General features: G+C 48.5%; 7 protein-coding genes across 7 annotated transcripts; 2 read left to right on the plus strand and 5 right to left on the minus strand.

Annotated features, from left to right (window-relative positions):
* Nucleotides 1–83: 83 nt before the first annotated feature.
* On the plus strand, nucleotides 84–1364 carry VE01_07157 (uncharacterized protein). Its single transcript, XM_018276592.2, has 4 exons — nucleotides 84–473; nucleotides 558–668; nucleotides 725–988; nucleotides 1055–1364. Exons 1-4 carry the CDS (start codon nucleotides 434–436, stop codon nucleotides 1210–1212), a joined length of 573 nt encoding a protein of 190 aa, XP_018127790.1. The 5' UTR covers nucleotides 84–433; the 3' UTR covers nucleotides 1213–1364.
* Nucleotides 1365–2099: 735 nt separating this feature from the next.
* Nucleotides 2100–3347, minus strand: VE01_07158 (uncharacterized protein; the record flags this gene model as incomplete). The annotated part of the gene is made up of 5 exons (XM_018276593.1): nucleotides 2100–2168; nucleotides 2234–2449; nucleotides 2499–2623; nucleotides 2674–3110; nucleotides 3166–3347. 5 exons carry the CDS (start codon nucleotides 3345–3347, stop codon nucleotides 2100–2102), a joined length of 1029 nt encoding a protein of 342 aa, XP_018127792.1.
* A 671-nt stretch (nucleotides 3348–4018) lies between these two features.
* On the minus strand, nucleotides 4019–5861 carry VE01_07159 (uncharacterized protein). Its single transcript, XM_018276594.2, has 4 exons — nucleotides 5270–5861; nucleotides 5155–5220; nucleotides 5035–5105; nucleotides 4019–4982 (listed from the first exon to the last, which is right to left on the minus strand). Exons 1-4 carry the CDS (start codon nucleotides 5603–5605, stop codon nucleotides 4064–4066), a joined length of 1392 nt encoding a protein of 463 aa, XP_018127793.1. The 5' UTR covers nucleotides 5606–5861; the 3' UTR covers nucleotides 4019–4063.
* A 668-nt stretch (nucleotides 5862–6529) lies between these two features.
* VE01_07160 (putative NRPS-like protein biosynthetic cluster) lies at nucleotides 6530–8584 on the minus strand. The gene is made up of 5 exons (XM_018276595.2): nucleotides 8333–8584; nucleotides 7722–8270; nucleotides 7146–7674; nucleotides 6901–7093; nucleotides 6530–6851 (listed from the first exon to the last, which is right to left on the minus strand). Exons 1-5 carry the CDS (start codon nucleotides 8394–8396, stop codon nucleotides 6534–6536), a joined length of 1653 nt encoding a protein of 550 aa, XP_018127817.1. The 5' UTR covers nucleotides 8397–8584; the 3' UTR covers nucleotides 6530–6533.
* A 237-nt stretch (nucleotides 8585–8821) lies between these two features.
* On the minus strand, nucleotides 8822–10763 carry VE01_07161 (uncharacterized protein). Its single transcript, XM_018276596.2, has 4 exons — nucleotides 10674–10763; nucleotides 9553–10620; nucleotides 9331–9495; nucleotides 8822–9283 (listed from the first exon to the last, which is right to left on the minus strand). Exons 2-4 carry the CDS (start codon nucleotides 10066–10068, stop codon nucleotides 8858–8860), a joined length of 1107 nt encoding a protein of 368 aa, XP_018127816.1. The 5' UTR covers nucleotides 10069–10620; nucleotides 10674–10763; the 3' UTR covers nucleotides 8822–8857.
* Nucleotides 10764–11571: 808 nt separating this feature from the next.
* VE01_07162 (uncharacterized protein) lies at nucleotides 11572–13337 on the minus strand. Its single transcript, XM_018276597.2, has 4 exons — nucleotides 12999–13337; nucleotides 12724–12940; nucleotides 12280–12671; nucleotides 11572–12233 (listed from the first exon to the last, which is right to left on the minus strand). The coding sequence occupies exons 1-4, from the start codon at nucleotides 13257–13259 to the stop codon at nucleotides 11595–11597; spliced, it is 1509 nt and encodes a 502-aa protein (XP_018127815.1). The 5' UTR covers nucleotides 13260–13337; the 3' UTR covers nucleotides 11572–11594.
* A 953-nt stretch (nucleotides 13338–14290) lies between these two features.
* Nucleotides 14291–16024, plus strand: VE01_07163 (uncharacterized protein). Its single transcript, XM_018276598.2, has 6 exons — nucleotides 14291–14620; nucleotides 14673–14800; nucleotides 14850–14949; nucleotides 15000–15141; nucleotides 15192–15400; nucleotides 15453–16024. Exons 1-6 carry the CDS (start codon nucleotides 14444–14446, stop codon nucleotides 15903–15905), a joined length of 1209 nt encoding a protein of 402 aa, XP_018127814.1. The 5' UTR covers nucleotides 14291–14443; the 3' UTR covers nucleotides 15906–16024.
* Nucleotides 16025–16989: the final 965 nt, after the last annotated feature.

Below are 16989 nucleotides of genomic sequence, written 5' to 3' on the forward strand. Positions count from 1 at the left end.
CACGAGGATCTCCATTGGTTGGGGTTTCGTCCCATATTTCTTACTCGTAACGATCGGCCTTTCCGAATACCTTAAAAAGTTAACATATCAATGCAGCTGAGATTAAAGTTACATACTTTTTTCCCAATCATACGAGAACTGGTTCAAGTTCTACCACAGTATAATTTGTCGTGTAAACCTGCTTCGCCTCCCTGCTACTTGGCACCAGGGTTTGTGCCGTTAGTTGGCTCTATCCCCGCATTGCCGAGTCATTTGGGCTGAGTCAAGGTGGAAGACAAGCTCAAGACTACCGAGGCAAAGTTTAATGCAGGAACGAGGCAGGTTTAAGCGGACCACCGCGATATGATAAATAAACCTAAAATCTCTTGATAATTATTGTTTTTTGTTATCCCATCTCCAAAAGACTCACTCAGTTTTAGATTAATCCATAATCATGCTCTTCAGCCGCTTCACCATCTCCGCCCTGTGCGTTGGTAAGTTTACTCGGATTTCTGGCCTTTAATTGAGCTTAACTGAGCTCAATTCGACCATAAATTGCAAAGCTAACTCGAGATAAGGCGCCGGACTCGCAGCGACCACCAGAGATGTCTCTCTTGCTCAGGGACAGGCAGCTGTCGTAGCTCTCAAGAGCCTCCAGGAAGATGTTACCGCAAGCGCTGCGCTCATCAGTTAGTTTTAAACACTCACATAGACAGCCTGCAGCCATTCTAACGCCTCTCGATAGAGACCAACGTCGCGAAGATTGGGCCATTCTCCCAGCCTGCCGATATTGCGGCCCCCGTTGCCGCCATCAAGGAAGCGTTTGTTGAGATTGTTGCTTCGTTCAAGAATGCCACCGATGCCATCAAGGCCGGTGCCGCCCCAGTTGGAGCCCGCCAGCTCCCCACCGACCCAACTGCCATCGCTACCGAAATCGCCGGTATCGTCAACAACATTGCTGGCACTCTCCTCGGCCTCTTCCTCTCTTTCTTGGGCACGGTCACAGCTTGTAAGTTGCCCATTCAAAATGTAACGCTCCAGCGAGATAGCTTGCTAATTCGTGCTCCTCAAACAGCCAAGCTCTGGCAAGAAATCAGCAACCCTCTCCTTCAGGCTTTCACCGATGTCATGAGCACCCTCGAGACGATCCCTGGCCTCAATGTTGTCTTGGACATTGCCAGAGGTATCCTGAACAGCATCCCAGTCCCAGGTCTTAACATGCCCGGCTTGTAAGACTACAGTCACAGGATATGCTGGGAGTACTGCGCTGGTTATTTGTTCAGGCGAGGTGAAAGCTTTCCCATTTTTAACTATATTAAGTCGGCTTTATGCCAATTATTTAGTTATGAGAATTGTTTGTACATAATACAACTACATATTTTGCCTGTTATGTCTATGTTATCTATAAATATTTGTTTGACTTCATGTACAATATCAAAGAATTACCACCACCTACTCGCGCTACAATATTGAATAACATTCTTCTGGAGATATGATATTACGGTTGAGTTTCCCCATACAAATGTAGCGATGATGTCGTTCCGACGAGTCAGACATTACTGTGTGTGGAATCCCTTCACCCATTCAAAATATGACGGCACAAGGCAAAAGCCACAGCATTTTCATCGGATAATATGTTGGTAAGGGATTCCAACAGGACCAATCTGTCGTAGTGCATATCAAGGACAGGCCTACAGCCCTGTGCAGCCAACCGCCGACCCATGGAGATTACAATCTGCAGGCTGGAGACCTCGTGCGCCATGGGGCTTCCCCACAAACAGGCTTAGAGCCGGGTACAAACCCATATGGAGCCCAAAGCCAAGGGCCTAACCCAAATGTATACCAACGCAATCCGCCCGCATCAAAAATTTGTTGGAATTAAGCCTGAGTGCCCAGGGCTTTCCCGCTGCCAAGAATTGGACACAGACCCTCTATAGAGCCGAGAACCTAGCGGGCAACTCGCCACAACCCACACACCATGCCACAACTTGGCATCATCTGACAGAGCAGTTGAAAATAGTGTTCATTGTTCAGTCTAGATGCAAAATACGAAAGCCGATATTTGGCCGATACAAAAAAAAAAGTTCATTCCGACGCCTCCTCCCCTCGTGGTATCAAGTCTAAATGCTGCCAAGAAGCGATTGAAGGTTCACTGCAAGAGTTAGGGTGTGGCTCTGAAGTGCTGCTTCCTAAAATCGAATCTCATTAGCATTTGGTCATGAGGATATGAACTGGCTGGGTTGGATGGACGTACGTAGTAAGGCAAGTGGACGCCATTGTAGACCGCTGTCTGCCCGACGATAATCATGTTAACCATGCCCTGCTTATCCACACTGCCGAGCGCGAGTGATGTGTCAACTATAGCGTGCATAGGAAGCAAGTTCTGCCCTGGGTTCAATACGAAGTTATCGATGGTGCTGTTGCCGATGAGACCCTTCTCCTTTGTGGAGATGTGCATCATAACTGTTCCCTGTAATTGAGTTAGCGGCTGCAATGATAATGCGACAATGGATACATACAAGCTCGACTGTCAACACAGACGGGTTTGGAATAAGTGCCATCCCTGTCAAGTTGGGTTCTCCAGGCGCGGCCATTAAGTTTACTTTCGGCTCCGTGATGTTGAAGCCCTTCATGCCATTGAGTGCTAGACTAATTAGCTCGGGTCCAAGAATTGGAGAACAGCGCGCAATATACCTTTGAATGTAATGGAAGAGTTGTAGTTGACACTGTTAACGGGTAAAGCGCCGAGGTGTAGCTTGGTCTTGCCCTCCATTCTCACTTCGATGCTCTCCTGAACCAAGACCTGCTTGGCGAAGGCAGTGACCTGGTCCATATCGACAATCGTCGCTTTCTGGTCTGTGATGACGATGTTGGTATCGGGGTGATGGGCATGGATTTGGGGCATCCCGATCTGTGTGATCACCTTCTCCGACGTAATCCCATCAGTCACGAGGTGCATGCTGACGTTGAACGCGTCCAGCGTCGGCGTGAACTGGCTGTCGCTGTGCTGCAAAGCATCGACCGAGAGAGTAAGGGAATCTAACGATGGCTTCATGAACTTGAGGCTGGTGTAGCTGAGAGTCGCATCGTCGATGCCCTTCTGGGCAATCTTAGGCATTGCCACGTAGACACTAGAAGCCTGTATTAGATTTGAGTTCACTTCGAATGATGAAAATCATAACTTACAGGCATAATGATACTATTAAAAACCCAGCGCAGAAGGCGATAAGATGTGCCCACCAGAACCTCTTGTAATGATTCTTTACCTTTCCTCCAAAGGTAGGTTTCTTCTCATATCGCTCTTCAACCTGGTCTATCTCACCCCCTTTCCTCTCGCTAGACGACTCGTCGCCCCTGGCAGACTGCATTCTAGCGACTGAATGAATGAAATGTCAATGTAGAATTGAAAGACGTATAATCAAGAATATTCAGATAAGGTCGTCGAATAAATCGCAGAAGAGAACAGAGTAAAGTATGAAAGTGTCTCAGAGCTTGGCTTTGGAGGGAGATTGGATGTAATTTAAAGGAAGATCATATCAATCGGGAATAAGAAAACGATACAGGGATTCGGTATCTTGTACGCCATTTGATGGTGTGCGCCAGTTGCGGGGAACTTGACATCGTCGAAATTGAGTCAGGCCCGCTATCATTGGGGGATCTACATTCCCCGCGTTATTTCCCCCAATGGTTCGTGGGGACCCCATAGCTAGGTTCCCCAGATAATGGTGGCTCAGCTGGAAGATCGTGGGGGGTTAACTAGGATATCTACGATATAGGATTGACATGTGCTTGTTATTACCTAGGGGCTTGGAGCAAGCATGGACAAACTTGAGTTTATCTAGTACAGCGATAAATACTGACCCACCCCCGCCATTCAAAGATCTTTAGTCTCGTCGTCGGATGAGTGGAAATTTTGATCGATCCGATTTCTCGAAATTCCACTTCTAATCGAAATAGATACACCCCGCCATTCCAAGATTATCAATCCCATTGTGAGTGAGTGAATAACTAGATCAATCTAATTTCTATAATTTCTACTTCTAATCTAATATCATAGGGGCCATCTAACTACGGATACAAAATTCTATCGTATCCAATGCAATGCCATCAAGGCCATCTTGTACCAAAAGTACAGCGTACAGCCAAGAATAACTATGAGAACTCCTAATATGATGAGATTCCTCGTGTCTCGGCTGCCTGCCTTTCCAATCGACAAGCCTCTGGCAACTTCGCCCTGTTCCGTAACGGTGTTGAATCCAGGAATATACTGCAATTCGAACTTTGTCTTCTTCCCCTTCATGCCGTGCTTGCCTTCCATAAGAACATAGAAGAGCCGTTTTCGCATGTACTCCACCTTCCACCTGTCTAGGATCGGAATTGATCGGTAGATATAGCTTGACGCGCAAATAACGATACACTGAACCATGACCAATGTCACGCTGAGATAGGAGGATGTGGGGATTTCTAGCGCATCAGACAGCCTGGAGCCGTTGAGCCAGCGAGCCTGGGCTCGGAGATAATCTGCTGAAGGGTATGTAGGGGCCTTGTCTGCGAGGGCTTGGATGATGTTGGCTGCAAGCACCTTGCTCGAGTTGCTCGGCTTCAGGTCTGCATCCAATATACTTTCCATAATCGCCTTGGTCGACGCTGGTGTCTCCAGGACATCGGTGGGGGTACCCATATAGTACGCCACTAAACGCCACAATGCAACGTAATCTTCGATTTCATTCTCTCTCATGTAGATGCCCTGTGCGGGCAATGCAATCCATATAAGCTGAGCGGAAAACGTTGATATGGTGCCAATTGAATCTAGGTCGTTGATTGGTGTTCCGAACTCCTCTACGCTATAATAGTCGTCCCTTTCTTTCGCCATGGCGAGAATCTTATTGCGGACCATGGCGTGAAGGAGGCGCACGCGGATGGCGGATACATGTCCGTCACCACCCGGCTGGACGGATTCCAGAGAGTTGGTAACCTGCAGGACAAACTGGGTTGTCTCTAACCTATAAAAGGATTAGCATCATGTTCATGGTGAGAGAAGTCATGCATACTTACATTCGATTCCTGGCAACCCTTGGAGCAAAACCTCCTGTCCTCGCCAGCGTCTCAACAATTCGAGCGGCGGCCTTCAAATAGTCAGAATTATGGAGAAACAGTACTGATCAGAAAACTCACCATTCCCCCCAGGAGACTCGAAAAGGCCAACCCGGTCATCGCAGCCTCACCGTACCTATAGAACACCTTCAACACATCAGCACGTGATTATCATAGAATTTGCTATATTCCTCACATCTTGTCCGCGCTTGATTTGGTCCCAATCGACCCATTCGGGCACAGTGTGCACGTCTTCCCAAAATTTCGTGACAACCGGATCCTCCTTGGTCAAGGCGATGGACTTGAGCGACTCATACAAGTCCATTTTCCGGGGGGCACCTTTGCCAACCGCCTCTCCATTCTCAGCCGCTTTTTTCATCTGCAAGTCCTTTACACGCGCTAACACATCTTCTCCCAGGGTGTCATATGAGTACCTGAGGGGCATCTGCTGCTCTTCCGTCATATGCAGGTCGGTCCATTCATACTTGTAACCCCAGACATCATGGATATCCTTCTCTGATGATGGAACCATCGTGTCGAATTTATCAATGGATTTGGAGAGAGGCTATCAATAGAGCGTGTATATAATGGCTATAAAAAACTACCATATGAATGTCACAGCGATAGGAAAGCAACATATACAGGCTTCAAATCACGATAGAAGCATAATACATTTGGATATGGAGACATGGCCCGAGGCGTGGGGTTGAATGACGAAGGAATTTCCTCCCACGAGCTGGATTTAGACCGCGGCGCCTGACATAGACGTTGGTACCAAACACTGTTCGTCATTTTGCATGCGCAAAATAAAAAGTACGTGCCAAAGAAATAGCGACGTAAGTCGGATCGAGTCAGCATCCGAGGTCTAAAGTGGGTACACGCCACCATGCACAACCCCGCATCCGCCACTTAAACGCAGATACCCCTGAAATAGTGGGTATCGATAAGAACCGCCGGCCTATCAGCCATCGACGGCCATTGACAGTCCAACAACAATCTATCAACAACCATCTCCACGGTTTATGAGGGTTATAACGGTTGGTACGAGGCAAGCCACCGGCGGGCGCTATGAACGGGACTGGTCGCCTGTTGCCGACGACGGGGTTCGAGTCAGTCATTGAGTATGTCAGTTATTGGTAGAGCAAACCGTCTTCATAACTAGAACCGTAGTATTATGCAACCGGCACGGACCGTTGGTATCCCATCATTCCATGGACGTGAAGATGATTGACTTATCACGGGTAGTTTCTGAGTTGTGAAAGGGGAGTCAGTTAGTTGTGCAACTGCGGGTAAACGAAACATATTCGTGCAACACGGACATGGCGGTTGTGCAACTACGGATGCATCAGAGTCCGTTGTGCAATCATGCTCCATGTTGGATACCGAGGGCTAAAATGTCCTTTCATATGTTAGGACTACAGAATATATGATGATTTGTTGTCTAGAAAGGCGCTCGCGCTCTATAACTTTGACTTGGTCCTTTCTGCCAACATTCGAAGATCCTTCCTGAGGATCTTCCCCGAAGCAGTCTTGGGGATCTCGTCAATATAGAAAACACCTCCCCTGAGCCGTTTGTAGCTTGCAACGACGCTGTTGACAACTTCTTGGATTTGCTCCTTCGAAATCTTGGTCTGGTCAGCGACCACATAGGCCCTTGGTAATTCCGTTCCCTCTCCCTCCACTCCGATAACAGCAGCATCTAAGATGAGAGGATGCGCAAGTAGAATAGCTTCGAGCTCGGCTGGTGCAACTTGAAGACCTTTGTATTTGATGAGTTCCTGTGAACTGTCAGTCGTTGGCCAGGCAGAGTCGGGGATTACTCCTCACCTTCTTTCTGTCCACGATATAGAGCTTCTCGTCGCGCATGATACCAATATCACCCGTGCAGAACCAGTCACCATGAACAGATCCTGCAGTGGCCTCCGGATTGTTATAATAGCCCTTTGAGATCACAGGACCCTTAATAAGAATCTCACCTGGCTTCCCAGCTGCGACGTCCTTGAAATCCTCATCGACGAGTCTGTACTTCCATTAGTATCCGGGGTAATGTAGCATAGTAGTGGTGTGCGCACCTTAATGAAATGTTTGGTAGCAATGTGCCAACGCTTCCAGTCTCGTCCTTTGGGCCCCAGAGATTGGAGCTGGCACTGCCCGTCGTTTCGCTCAGTCCCCATGTCTGGCTGATGAACGTCTTGCCCTTCCCAAGCTTCATGCTTGCAGCCCGTTGGGTCTCTGGGCCCAATGGAGCAGCACCGCTTTGAGCAAGCATCAGCGTGTCAAAGTGGTCTGTCACCACGGTCGACTTGGCTATCAAGAGGTAGATAGCTGGCACACTAAAGAGCATCGTGATGCGGAACTTCTTTATGTTGTCTATGAACTGTTGGAAATCGAATTTTGACATCCAGTACACGAGACCTCCTGCGTAGAATGGGTTCACGAGATATCCCTGCAGCCCTGCGATGTGGGCAACAGGGAGATGGGCGAGAGTTCGGTATTCAAATGGGGGTGCACCAGCTGCCTCAGCCTTCTTCAAATGCTCCTTTGTCAGCTCACCGGGGAGGACTGCCTCGGATACCAGGTTCGTGTGGGAGAGGCATACACCTGTCAAAGGTTAGCTATCGACCGTTTTCTTCGACGCTCAAACGTACCCTTTGGTGGACCAGTCGTCCCAGACGAAAAGAGGAGGCATATTAAAGAGTTCTCGAGCTCCTTGGCGTCAGTGATCCTTCTCCAGTCCAGCTGCTGCTTCGAAATATAATTGGTGCCAGTCGAGAGCGATCTGAGACTCCATTCCGGACTCGATTCCAGAATCAAGATCTTGGCATTAGACAACCCGCATTTCTCGGCGGCCTTGCATGCAACCTCTCTTGTGTCGGCGGTGCACACGAGAAGGCTGACCGGACACTGGTCTATCTGCTTCGATAATTCGGTCACGGTGGCGGAAGTGCTGACGGCGGAGTAGACACCCTCGGCGGCGATCACACCATAGAATAGCATGGGCAGCAAGGACTGTCCGGAGCACATCACCATTACAACGTCCTTTCCAGGCCCGTTGGCTCCAATACCAAATCCATTGCGTAAACCATGAGCAATCTGCTTCGTAAAAACCCGTGCCTGTGATTTGTTTATGCTTCGTTCGGGGTTAGACGCTTCGGCGTGGAGCACAGAGTCCTCCTTGGCGCTGCTATTCTCGTGATCTATCAAAAACCGCACGTTAGCTTCCAAATCCGTGATTGCAAAAGTTCAGCACAGAAATTACCAAAAAGTAGCGTCAGGACATCTACATTTGGCACTTGGATGGTCTTCGCGTTCTGGTATATCATTTTCGGAGTCTCAGATCAAAACGTGGCGAACTGGGAGTGAATAGAAAAGCTATGGTAGGAGGACTTCCCTAGATGTATAAGCTGGGGAAATAAGGCTTTAACCGCAGGCATTCGAGTCAGCCTGGTCGATCTCCAATTGCCCATACCGAGCTTATATCTGTCAAGCGGCCTACATGACACTGGGGAAATGACCGGGTGGCGTATTATCCGGGGAGGTCGGCTCCTCATTCCCCACTATTGCATATTTCGAGCTTAAATATGCACTGTCCGGCAAGATATTGCCGAAATAGGCAGGATTAACACTTGCCGCGGTTATAGAAAGACCTATCGTGGAGCTATACTGCTATGAAATTACTACATGTAGTTTACGGCAATATAATTATTCACAAGAAAGTAATAATATGATGACAATATGTCTTTCAATATTGTGTTTAAACTACTGCTACAAATGGTTTGTTCGCTTAGAACTGGAGCTTGAACTCCTCGTACACAGAGACACCAGTGTATTGAGGACCGCCATCAACACCACCAACGAGCAGACCAGAGGCGCGGTAGTAGAGGAAGGCGTCAGCAAGAACGGAATGGGCCGTAACATTAACGCGGAGCATGCCCTCGGCACCGAGGTCGAGGTCGATGTGAAGACCCTCGGGGTTGCCAGAGGTGATCTTTGGGGGGTACTGGGAGTTCTTGCCAGTTGGGCGAACCTTGATGGAACCGGGACCGCACTGAGTGGCAACGATTACGCCGTCCTTGGCGGCGTAGCTGCTGAAGTACTCAGTTCCATCCTTTCCGAGAACATCGAACCAAACGATGGAGTATGGGCCGAGTCTGCCGTGTCCCCAGTACCAGCTGGATACGTGGGTGGTGAATGGCTTGTCTCCCCAGTTCTAATATATGTCAGTATACGTCTTATAAAGGACTCGGAATTGCTTACCTTGTCATGGTAACCGATACCGGTGAACTTGAGGGGTCTGCCAAGAACGGTGAAGTCTGCAACAGCATCCGCATCAGGCATAGCATTGGCCCATCCGACATTAGGCGAGACGTCGAGTCTCTGGCCAGCCTCATTGGGACCACATGGGTAATGGGCAGGCGCGCGCTAGGGGCGCATACGTTAGTTTGTTGCCCAAGACATGCTGCTAGAATTTATACTTACAGACGTCAGCTCGAGCGTACCCTTGATGGCAAGAACCGGGCTGTCAACCGTGACCTTGTAGGTGGACAAGTCAGGGGATCCCTCGAAAGAGAAACCAGTTCCTTGCCAGTTACCAGATGCTCCGTCACCATCGGTGACAACAGTTGCCTGTCCAGCCGTGTAAGGCAAGTTGTTCAATGGCAAGAACACAAGGCTTCCATCATCGAAAGTGGCAAAGATGTCGACAGAGAGGGCCGAAAGCGGAGGCACGAATGAGAAGCCCAAATCGGTGGACAGGTAGAAGACCATGACAACGGCGGCATTTCCGTTGGTTGAAACGGCATCAAAGTACCACCAGTCGAAGGTCGTGGCGTTGATGCCTGGGGACATCTTTGGTCCATCGAGACCAGATGCCCCAGAGACATAGAGAGCGTTGCTGGGGCCAGTCTGGATGACGTTTGGGTAGACATTAGTCACCGAGGCCAGAACGGTTGTGGCGCAGAGCGCGCTGGTGAGCGCAAGGTTACGGAGCTGCATTGCGAAGGATTTGCTAATGTTTCGATGGGGAAATAAAGTGAGGGATGGAATCGTACTTATATTCTCAGTTTCCCCATACTATACTCAGCACTAATCGTCCCGGTTATTCATTAAGCTTGAATAATGAAGCTACTACGTAAGAGCTACTGCTGCGTATGTTCGCAAGCCTGGCCATATTAAGAGAGCAAGAGTAAAAGCTGACTCGGAACTGCGGGGTGGAAAACTGGGAGATTATTGATGATGATCCTTTCCTATTTTCCTTGTTTGCAGCAAGCTTTGGCAGCTGCGACCAGAGTTGAGATGGTTAAGTTCCTAAGAACTCGCCGATGATTGTAGTTGACTGACACGAAGCTTTCTGACTCGAGAGAGGACAGCGCCACAGGACGGGCAAGCTTTGCCGAGCAGGCCAATTCGTGGGGTAGCCTTGGCGGATGCCCTGCCGAGATAGCGTTGGGCAGCTTGGTTGTCCCTCTTGCCAAGACAAACCAAGGGCTTGGTAGCGGGACTTAACAGCCTAATTTAGTTGTAAGGTGCGTCAATTCATGTTAATAGCTGCCAGGATATATATTAGCAGGGGCCAATCGGCGAATTTGACTCCACATTACCATGTCCACATGTTGTCCGCATGCTGGTGATCTGTTGGGGAAACTTGGAGATTGGAGAATTGAGGGGTCATGCAGGTTCATCCCTTCTCGGGGACGACGCGGCTTCGGATTTACGCTTGTTTGTGTCGTCGCCGAAGTCCCCGAAGCTGCTGTGGCTGGCAGTTTGTCAAATATTTTGACATCTGATAGTGCTGCTTGGCCTCGTGCCGTTTAAAAGGTGCATTGGGGTCTGCATGAAGCTAATATGAGCGATTTTAAGCTCTTCACCCGTTTTTTTTTCTCCGCGACTGACCTGCGGTTGCATTTTCGACAGACTTTTGTGAAGCCGGTGATATTCGGAGCTGGTGGTTGACAATGCGAGTGAGCGTCCATAGAGAGCGTAGTAATCTAATCAGTTATTATATTGTAATTACGATGCGTAATTTACCACTGTGAAGCCCGAATTCTATTCTACGTCGCCCACGGGCAAGAGCATCTGCTTTGTCGATTCGTCTCTAAATACAGCTGTTCAATCTTGCATCTACTACGGCTTGCAAACGGCTGTATGTAGCGAGATTGAACAACTGTACTTAGAGACGAATCGAGAAAGGACAAAACGTTCTCCACAAGTAAAAATATATTTTATTCATACCCCGATTTGCGAGGCTCTTTCTTGTCGCCGGAATTCTCACTATTATAAACGGAACACGGATGTTTTGCCACGGTATAATATCGGATACCAGATCGTTGATCGCCGTCACCTAGTCTTCTAGTTGCATCCTGCCATGGAATATCTCAGCTATTCATAGCCAGTTTGACGATCTCACAGGCAAGAAAAAAGCGGGTCTCCGACAAATTGAATAAAGCCTGGCGGGTAACCGAAATTTATATTCAAGGCATATTATAAATATAGATATGTATTAACTATTATCCCCCTTAAATCTACGCAATTGGCGCATAAAAGCTGAAGCTCCCCTTGGGATCGTAGTTCTTCTTCAACGAACGCAAGCGGTCCTGGCGCCATTGATCCGCCCCATACCACGCCTTTGGTGTCTCGTCACCATAGGCATAGTTAACATAGGTATTGAGGCTGGTTTGTCCACTTCCCTCATAGAGGACCTGGCGAATCTGGTTACCGAGCTTGAAGGCCTGGTCATCGAGCGCCTTTCCGTTGGGCTTGTAGGTGAGGAGAGGGGCGACGAGGAGGTTATCAGAACGGTAGGCGTAGGCGGTGGCACCATCGCTGATTGCCTTTACTCCCTGAGTTGAGTACCCCTCAAACATGAAGAGCGCGTTGCTGAAAGGAGTCGAGGCGTTGGTGGTAGCCTGGGTGAAGAGATCGTATACCTGGCGCTGAGCGGTGGTGTTGTATGATTTGAGATAGATGGGGAAGCGGGGGTTAGCGTTTCCGGTAATCTGGCAGGGTGTATCGGAGAGGGAGATGCCGGTCCACTTGGCTAGGTCAAGGTAGGTTCCTGAAGCGGGCTGGACGACGATTGGGCCAAGGTTGTGGAAGGGCTGCGTGTAAGCTGGGTCGACGGCGTCTACTCCTTCTTGGATGAGGTACATGGCGATCACGGGCTAGAATGGTTAGAATACTACCAATACATCGATAGATTAAACTCACCTTTGTATCTAAGGTAGGATCGAAAAACCAGTACGACCAGTTATTCAAATCCGTGGGAATGGTACCGTTTGTGAGCCACATCTGGTTTGCAAGCTCATAAACAGCCTCGACCTTGTCGCCACTGAAGATGATAGTCTCCAAGGCATAGTTGCGGTGCTGGATGTCGTAGATCTTTGAAACGACAGAAGTAACGATTCCAAAGTTGTGACCAGCGCCCTTCATGGCCCAGAAGACACTGGAGTTCTTGTCCACTGTCATGATGCTGCCATCGGCTTTGACAACCCTCAAGGAAACGAATTGATCTGAAACGAGGCCATGGTGGCCCTGAAGCCATCCGTGACCACCTCCAAGGGCGGGGCCAAGGTAACTGACACATTCGCAAGTTCCAGTCACTATGGTGAGGTTCAGCGACCGGGGTCTTTTCAATTGCAATCGCCTACTCACCAGTTTGTTTTCCTGCCGCCCACAGAGTGTCGGTGACATTCTTAGACATAACTCCGCCACCAATTGTAACCGTTTGCCCATCTTTAGCGATTTTAATGCTGTTAAGCTGCTTCAGGGAGATCTCAATGCCATTTGTCATCTTTCCAAGAGTAGTGATTGATCCGTGAACACCATTTGTCGTAAGGAATGGCAGGCATTTGCTGTTCGCGAACTTTACCTATACATGGAAGACGAGTAAGTTACTGCCGTAGAAAGGCGAAGACGAAGTGACTTACGGTTTGGACTACATCATTCTCCGTAGCAGGAACAACAACAACATTCGCAACGGGCGTGCTCAGATTGGACCATCTTCCCACCAGCGAATTGAATCCATCCGACCCGGGTAGATAGATATGGGCGCTGGGCGAGAGGTTGCGCGCAAGTTGGGTGAAGTCTACGCCGCCACGTCCGTTGAGGCTGGAGAAAGAGACATCCGGGCGAGCTACAACTGCTGTGCAAGCGACGAGCGCCGCAAGGCTCAGGCTAAGTTGGAACATAGCAACAGGAATTTGCAGGAATTAGAAGACGGCGACGTGATTACAGTGAATACTGGTGTTAGGGGCAGGTGAGGTATATATAAGTATGTACATGCCTCTATAATTTACCAACCATGAGTGGCGAAGCATGGCTCCCCACAGTTTGTTGAATAAACGGAATTACAGCGCGTCGTGCTAAACGTGTGGCTACAGGGTAATTTAACAGGGTCTGTGCGGGCGGGATGCTTGGAAGGATTTTACGTTCTGATAGCGGGCCATTAAAAGCTTCAATAGATAGCAACTATTGAGTAGGCTCTTGGCATTTAAATCTCACGCAACTCTATTAGCATTTTGGTCAACTTGCTTTCTAACTTGGCAACGATAACAATCCCCCTAGAAGCTTCTTTCTTCGTCTCACTAGGTAAACATTTGGACATCCTTGACTCGTCGCGAGAATGGCGACTAGTTTCAGAGATAGCTAAAATTGACCCCGTTCACTATTCCCAAGATAGAAAAGTGGTCGGTTTTCAATTCTGCAGCAGCATCCTCTAAGCTACAATCAACACGGCACGGGGGCAGCCCAACAAGGTATGAAACCAGAGTTTGGACCTCGATAGATCGGCGAAATGCCTTATCGAGCTAGCATGTGGTTTAGCTCTATGACACTACCAGCCGTCGTTGCAATTACCATCATCTCCGCGGACCCCTGACTTGACCATAATACGAACGCCACAGGCGGACGGTACCAAATTTGGTAGTAATCTGTAAGATTTGCCGACGACCGGCCATCTTTTACAGTGCAGTTTGCATAAGAGCATTTCTTCTAAGCGATGCACGTTCCCGTCGCTGCAAGAGACGCAAGGGTTTTCCAGGGCCCGCCATTTACCAGTCACCCAATTAAGCAAGGAGTGCGTGCCGATCCATCGAATTTTAAGCACTCGAGGGCAAAGATCTACAACCCTGCCGCTCAACCGAGTAAGGCGGACGCAATGACATATGTTCTCGACCTTCTAACTCTGGTAAAATGTCTCGGTTTGCGGTCAGCCCCGAGTTTCAGTGCTATGCTTGTGAAAATCCATGCGCATGTCCGTACAAGTACAAGCGCATCGCACTTCTCGAGTCGCCGCCGTCCTCGTCGTCGCCAGAGCCTCGACTCACCTCACAGTCTTCGCCATAGTCAACTGGGTTGATACGTCTACAACCCGATGTCCGACCCCCAGGCAGCAGCGGCAATAGCAGCAGCTGTTCGCGACTTCAATACCGAGTTATGGACGCTGTATGCGTTCGGCGTCGCCATAACTATTCTCAGGACAATTGCTCGGGTGAAGGCCGTAGGCTTTAGGGATCTTCAAGCTGACGACTTTATCATCTGGATTGCTATTGTGCGTTTTTGATGTTTTCTGTTACTGTTACAACGCTAATCCGATTTTTCAGTTGCTATATAGCACACAGTCGACTCTAGCGTTCTTCGCCGTCAATCACGGCCAAGGTCTTGCGAATAATGGAATGACGGATGCCCAGCGAGCTGCGTTGGATGTTAATTCAGAGGAATACGATCTTAGGTACATATTCTATAAGAGGAGATTGAAGTGGCTACTAACGTCCTGCCAGAGTGTTTGGTTCCAAAATCCAAGTGGTGGGCTGGACCTGTTATTGTTGCTTGATTTTCACGCTCAAGATGGCAGTGCTCGTTTTCTACGTGCGACTTATGGTACGTTCAGCCCTGTAAACTTTTGATCATTGTTAATTCGTGGACTACAGGAGGGCCTCAGCAAGAAATTTCGAATTCGCATCTGGGCAGGGTTTGGGATCGTTCTTTCAACCTTTCTCGCATCGATTATAACAATATACGCGGCATGCCGGCCGCTCCATAAATACTGGCAGATCAACCCAGATCCCGGTAGTAAGTTGATTTGTATTCGAGCTGCCCAGTATCTGCTAACAGCCTCATAGATATGTGCCAAGGTGCCGTGGCCAAGCCCATTGTCTGGGTTACTTTCATCTCGAGTGTGCTCACCGATATCTACCTCATCATGATACCCATTCCGATGCTTTGGGGCACGAAGCTGCGGATGGCAAAGAAGATCGCCGCGACTATCGTGCTTGGTGCAGGCGTGTTTGTCCTCATTTGCTCTCTTCTGAAGACTATCTTCGTCATTGTGGTGAGTCTCAATGCTGCGCACCATCCGTCGACAGTTTCTAACTCACGCGCAGGATGCCGAACATGGCGCCGAGCTTGCTGGCAGATGGGGCACACGCGAAGCCTTCGTCTCGGTCATCACCACCAATCTCCCCATGATATTCCCTCTCGTCCGGGCCTGGCTCAAACCATTATTCGGCAGTGGGTTCTTCTCATCTCACTCGCCATCCAAGAACCCCGTTGGGTTCCGAACCATCGGTGGAGGCTACCACAACGGCTCCAACAAGACTGGTGGTAGCCGTGGACGTAATGACTCTAGTCCGTATGCAGCCAGTGGTCTATCAATCAACGAGAGCGAGGAACGGATCTTCCAGAATGTAAAGATGCAGAATATCAGTATTAATTCGGAGCCGGTGTCGGAGCTTCAGCGGCCGCGGGATATTGTGGTTAATACGGAGTTCCGCATGACCGAGGAAAGATATATGCAAGACGGCAAGAATAATTCTGGAGGTGTCCACAAGTCTTGATTGCTTTTGGTTTTGGTACTATGGGTGTAATTGGAGTTGGGGAAGGGTTGGCGAAGGGAGTCCTGATGCTACACCATTGTATAGTATATAACCGTAGATATAATGGTAAATATGAGTTATGAATTATCTAATTGACGGGCGTGCTTGACGACTATAGTGTAAAGTATTGTGATGAAAGGTGCCATCTAATCTGAGATAAATTAATCCTACGCAGTCGGATATTTGGTATTTAGGTCTCCTGATTGAGGATTGGAAGTTGATATGTAATGAACAATTAAATTATTGTATAGTTGACAATGAGTGAATTTCTTTGTTGTGAAGCAGTGTTGCCCGAGTACCGCTCCGAGTACTACTCGGAGGACCCTCGAGTACCGGCCTCAAAATTGAAGCTCGAGTACCGGTATTCGAGTACTAGTACTCGAATACCCGAGTAGTACTCGCATATAAATAGAAATAGAAATATTACTATATATATACTATTCTAACTCATTATTTACATTATTACTGCTATCCTCATCGTTACCTTATAATATAATACCCTAATTTCTTAAGTAGAGTAGATATTAAAGCGTAGATGGTAATATTTAGTTTCGGAACGTAAGTAAGTAAGGTAAGGCTCCATTTATTTAACGTACTTGCATAGCGAACGGACCACCATAGCGAGTGGACCACTTTTTCCTACGTACACATTATAAAATAGCCGTACGAACACCAACCACATTAAATTAATTAAAACTACTCAGAATCGTCTTCTTCAGATGCAACTACTACTACGTGACAGGTTCGCGCATTATGGCCAGTGTTGCTGCATATGCCACAGCGTCGCGTACGTGGTTCAGCTACCTCTGTACAACGACTACCACGATGTGTTTCCTCCTTAATCTGCTTATCCACCTCATTCTCAGCTACTAAGTCTTTAGCTTCTTGGAAACTAAGTGACCCTCCTTGCCGTAAACGTGCTTTTTTAGCCCTCCGGCGCTTGCTAAGCACCTCATTAGCAGCTCGTACAGCCTTTAGCTCCGCCCGTAGTAACACTAGCTCGTGTGCTATTTTCGACATACCTCGAGCTTAGGCATCAATTATA

This window comes from Pseudogymnoascus verrucosus (genome assembly GCF_001662655.1).
Source record: "Pseudogymnoascus verrucosus strain UAMH 10579 unplaced genomic scaffold scaffold_42, whole genome shotgun sequence".
NCBI lineage: Eukaryota > Fungi > Ascomycota > Leotiomycetes > Thelebolales > Thelebolaceae > Pseudogymnoascus > Pseudogymnoascus verrucosus.

What these genes read in the sequence shown, in the direction of transcription:
- VE01_07157 (XM_018276592.2), top strand. Translation starts at nt 434, where the DNA reads ATGCTCTTCAGCCGCTTCACCATCTCCGCCCTGTGCGTTG. An exon ending in CATCTCCGCCCTGTGCGTTG is followed by an intron (nt 474 to 557) that starts GTAAGTTTACTC and finishes ACTCGAGATAAG; the next exon opens with GCGCCGGACTCGCAGCGACC. An exon ending in CTTGGGCACGGTCACAGCTT is followed by an intron (nt 989 to 1,054) that starts GTAAGTTGCCCA and finishes CTCCTCAAACAG; the next exon opens with CCAAGCTCTGGCAAGAAATC.
- VE01_07159 (XM_018276594.2), bottom strand. Translation starts at nt 5,605, where the DNA reads ATGGTTCCATCATCAGAGAAGGATATCCATGATGTCTGGGGTTACAAG. An exon ending in CGAGTCTCCTGGGGGGAATG is followed by an intron (nt 5,106 to 5,154) that starts GTGAGTTTTCTG and finishes GACTATTTGAAG; the next exon opens with GCCGCCGCTCGAATTGTTGA. An exon ending in AGGGTTGCCAGGAATCGAAT is followed by an intron (nt 4,983 to 5,034) that starts GTAAGTATGCAT and finishes ATCCTTTTATAG; the next exon opens with GTTAGAGACAACCCAGTTTG.
- VE01_07160 (XM_018276595.2), bottom strand. Translation starts at nt 8,396, where the DNA reads ATGATATACCAGAACGCGAAGACCATCCAAGTGCCAAATGTAGATGTC. An exon ending in TGTCCTGACGCTACTTTTTG is followed by an intron (nt 8,271 to 8,332) that starts GTAATTTCTGTG and finishes GGTTTTTGATAG; the next exon opens with ATCACGAGAATAGCAGCGCC. An exon ending in ATATCGTGGACAGAAAGAAG is followed by an intron (nt 6,852 to 6,900) that starts GTGAGGAGTAAT and finishes GACAGTTCACAG; the next exon opens with GAACTCATCAAATACAAAGG.
- VE01_07161 (XM_018276596.2), bottom strand. Translation starts at nt 10,068, where the DNA reads ATGCAGCTCCGTAACCTTGCGCTCACCAGCGCGCTCTGCGCCACAACC. An exon ending in GTACGCTCGAGCTGACGTCT is followed by an intron (nt 9,496 to 9,552) that starts GTAAGTATAAAT and finishes ATGCGCCCCTAG; the next exon opens with CGCGCGCCTGCCCATTACCC. An exon ending in GTATCGGTTACCATGACAAG is followed by an intron (nt 9,284 to 9,330) that starts GTAAGCAATTCC and finishes GACATATATTAG; the next exon opens with AACTGGGGAGACAAGCCATT.
- VE01_07162 (XM_018276597.2), bottom strand. Translation starts at nt 13,259, where the DNA reads ATGTTCCAACTTAGCCTGAGCCTTGCGGCGCTCGTCGCTTGCACAGCA. An exon ending in AGAATGATGTAGTCCAAACC is followed by an intron (nt 12,941 to 12,998) that starts GTAAGTCACTTC and finishes TTCCATGTATAG; the next exon opens with GTAAAGTTCGCGAACAGCAA. An exon ending in GGCGGCAGGAAAACAAACTG is followed by an intron (nt 12,672 to 12,723) that starts GTGAGTAGGCGA and finishes ACCTCACCATAG; the next exon opens with TGACTGGAACTTGCGAATGT.
- VE01_07163 (XM_018276598.2), top strand. Translation starts at nt 14,444, where the DNA reads ATGTCCGACCCCCAGGCAGCAGCGGCAATAGCAGCAGCTGTTCGCGAC. An exon ending in GATCAACCCAGATCCCGGTA is followed by an intron (nt 15,142 to 15,191) that starts GTAAGTTGATTT and finishes ACAGCCTCATAG; the next exon opens with ATATGTGCCAAGGTGCCGTG. An exon ending in AGACTATCTTCGTCATTGTG is followed by an intron (nt 15,401 to 15,452) that starts GTGAGTCTCAAT and finishes ACTCACGCGCAG; the next exon opens with GATGCCGAACATGGCGCCGA.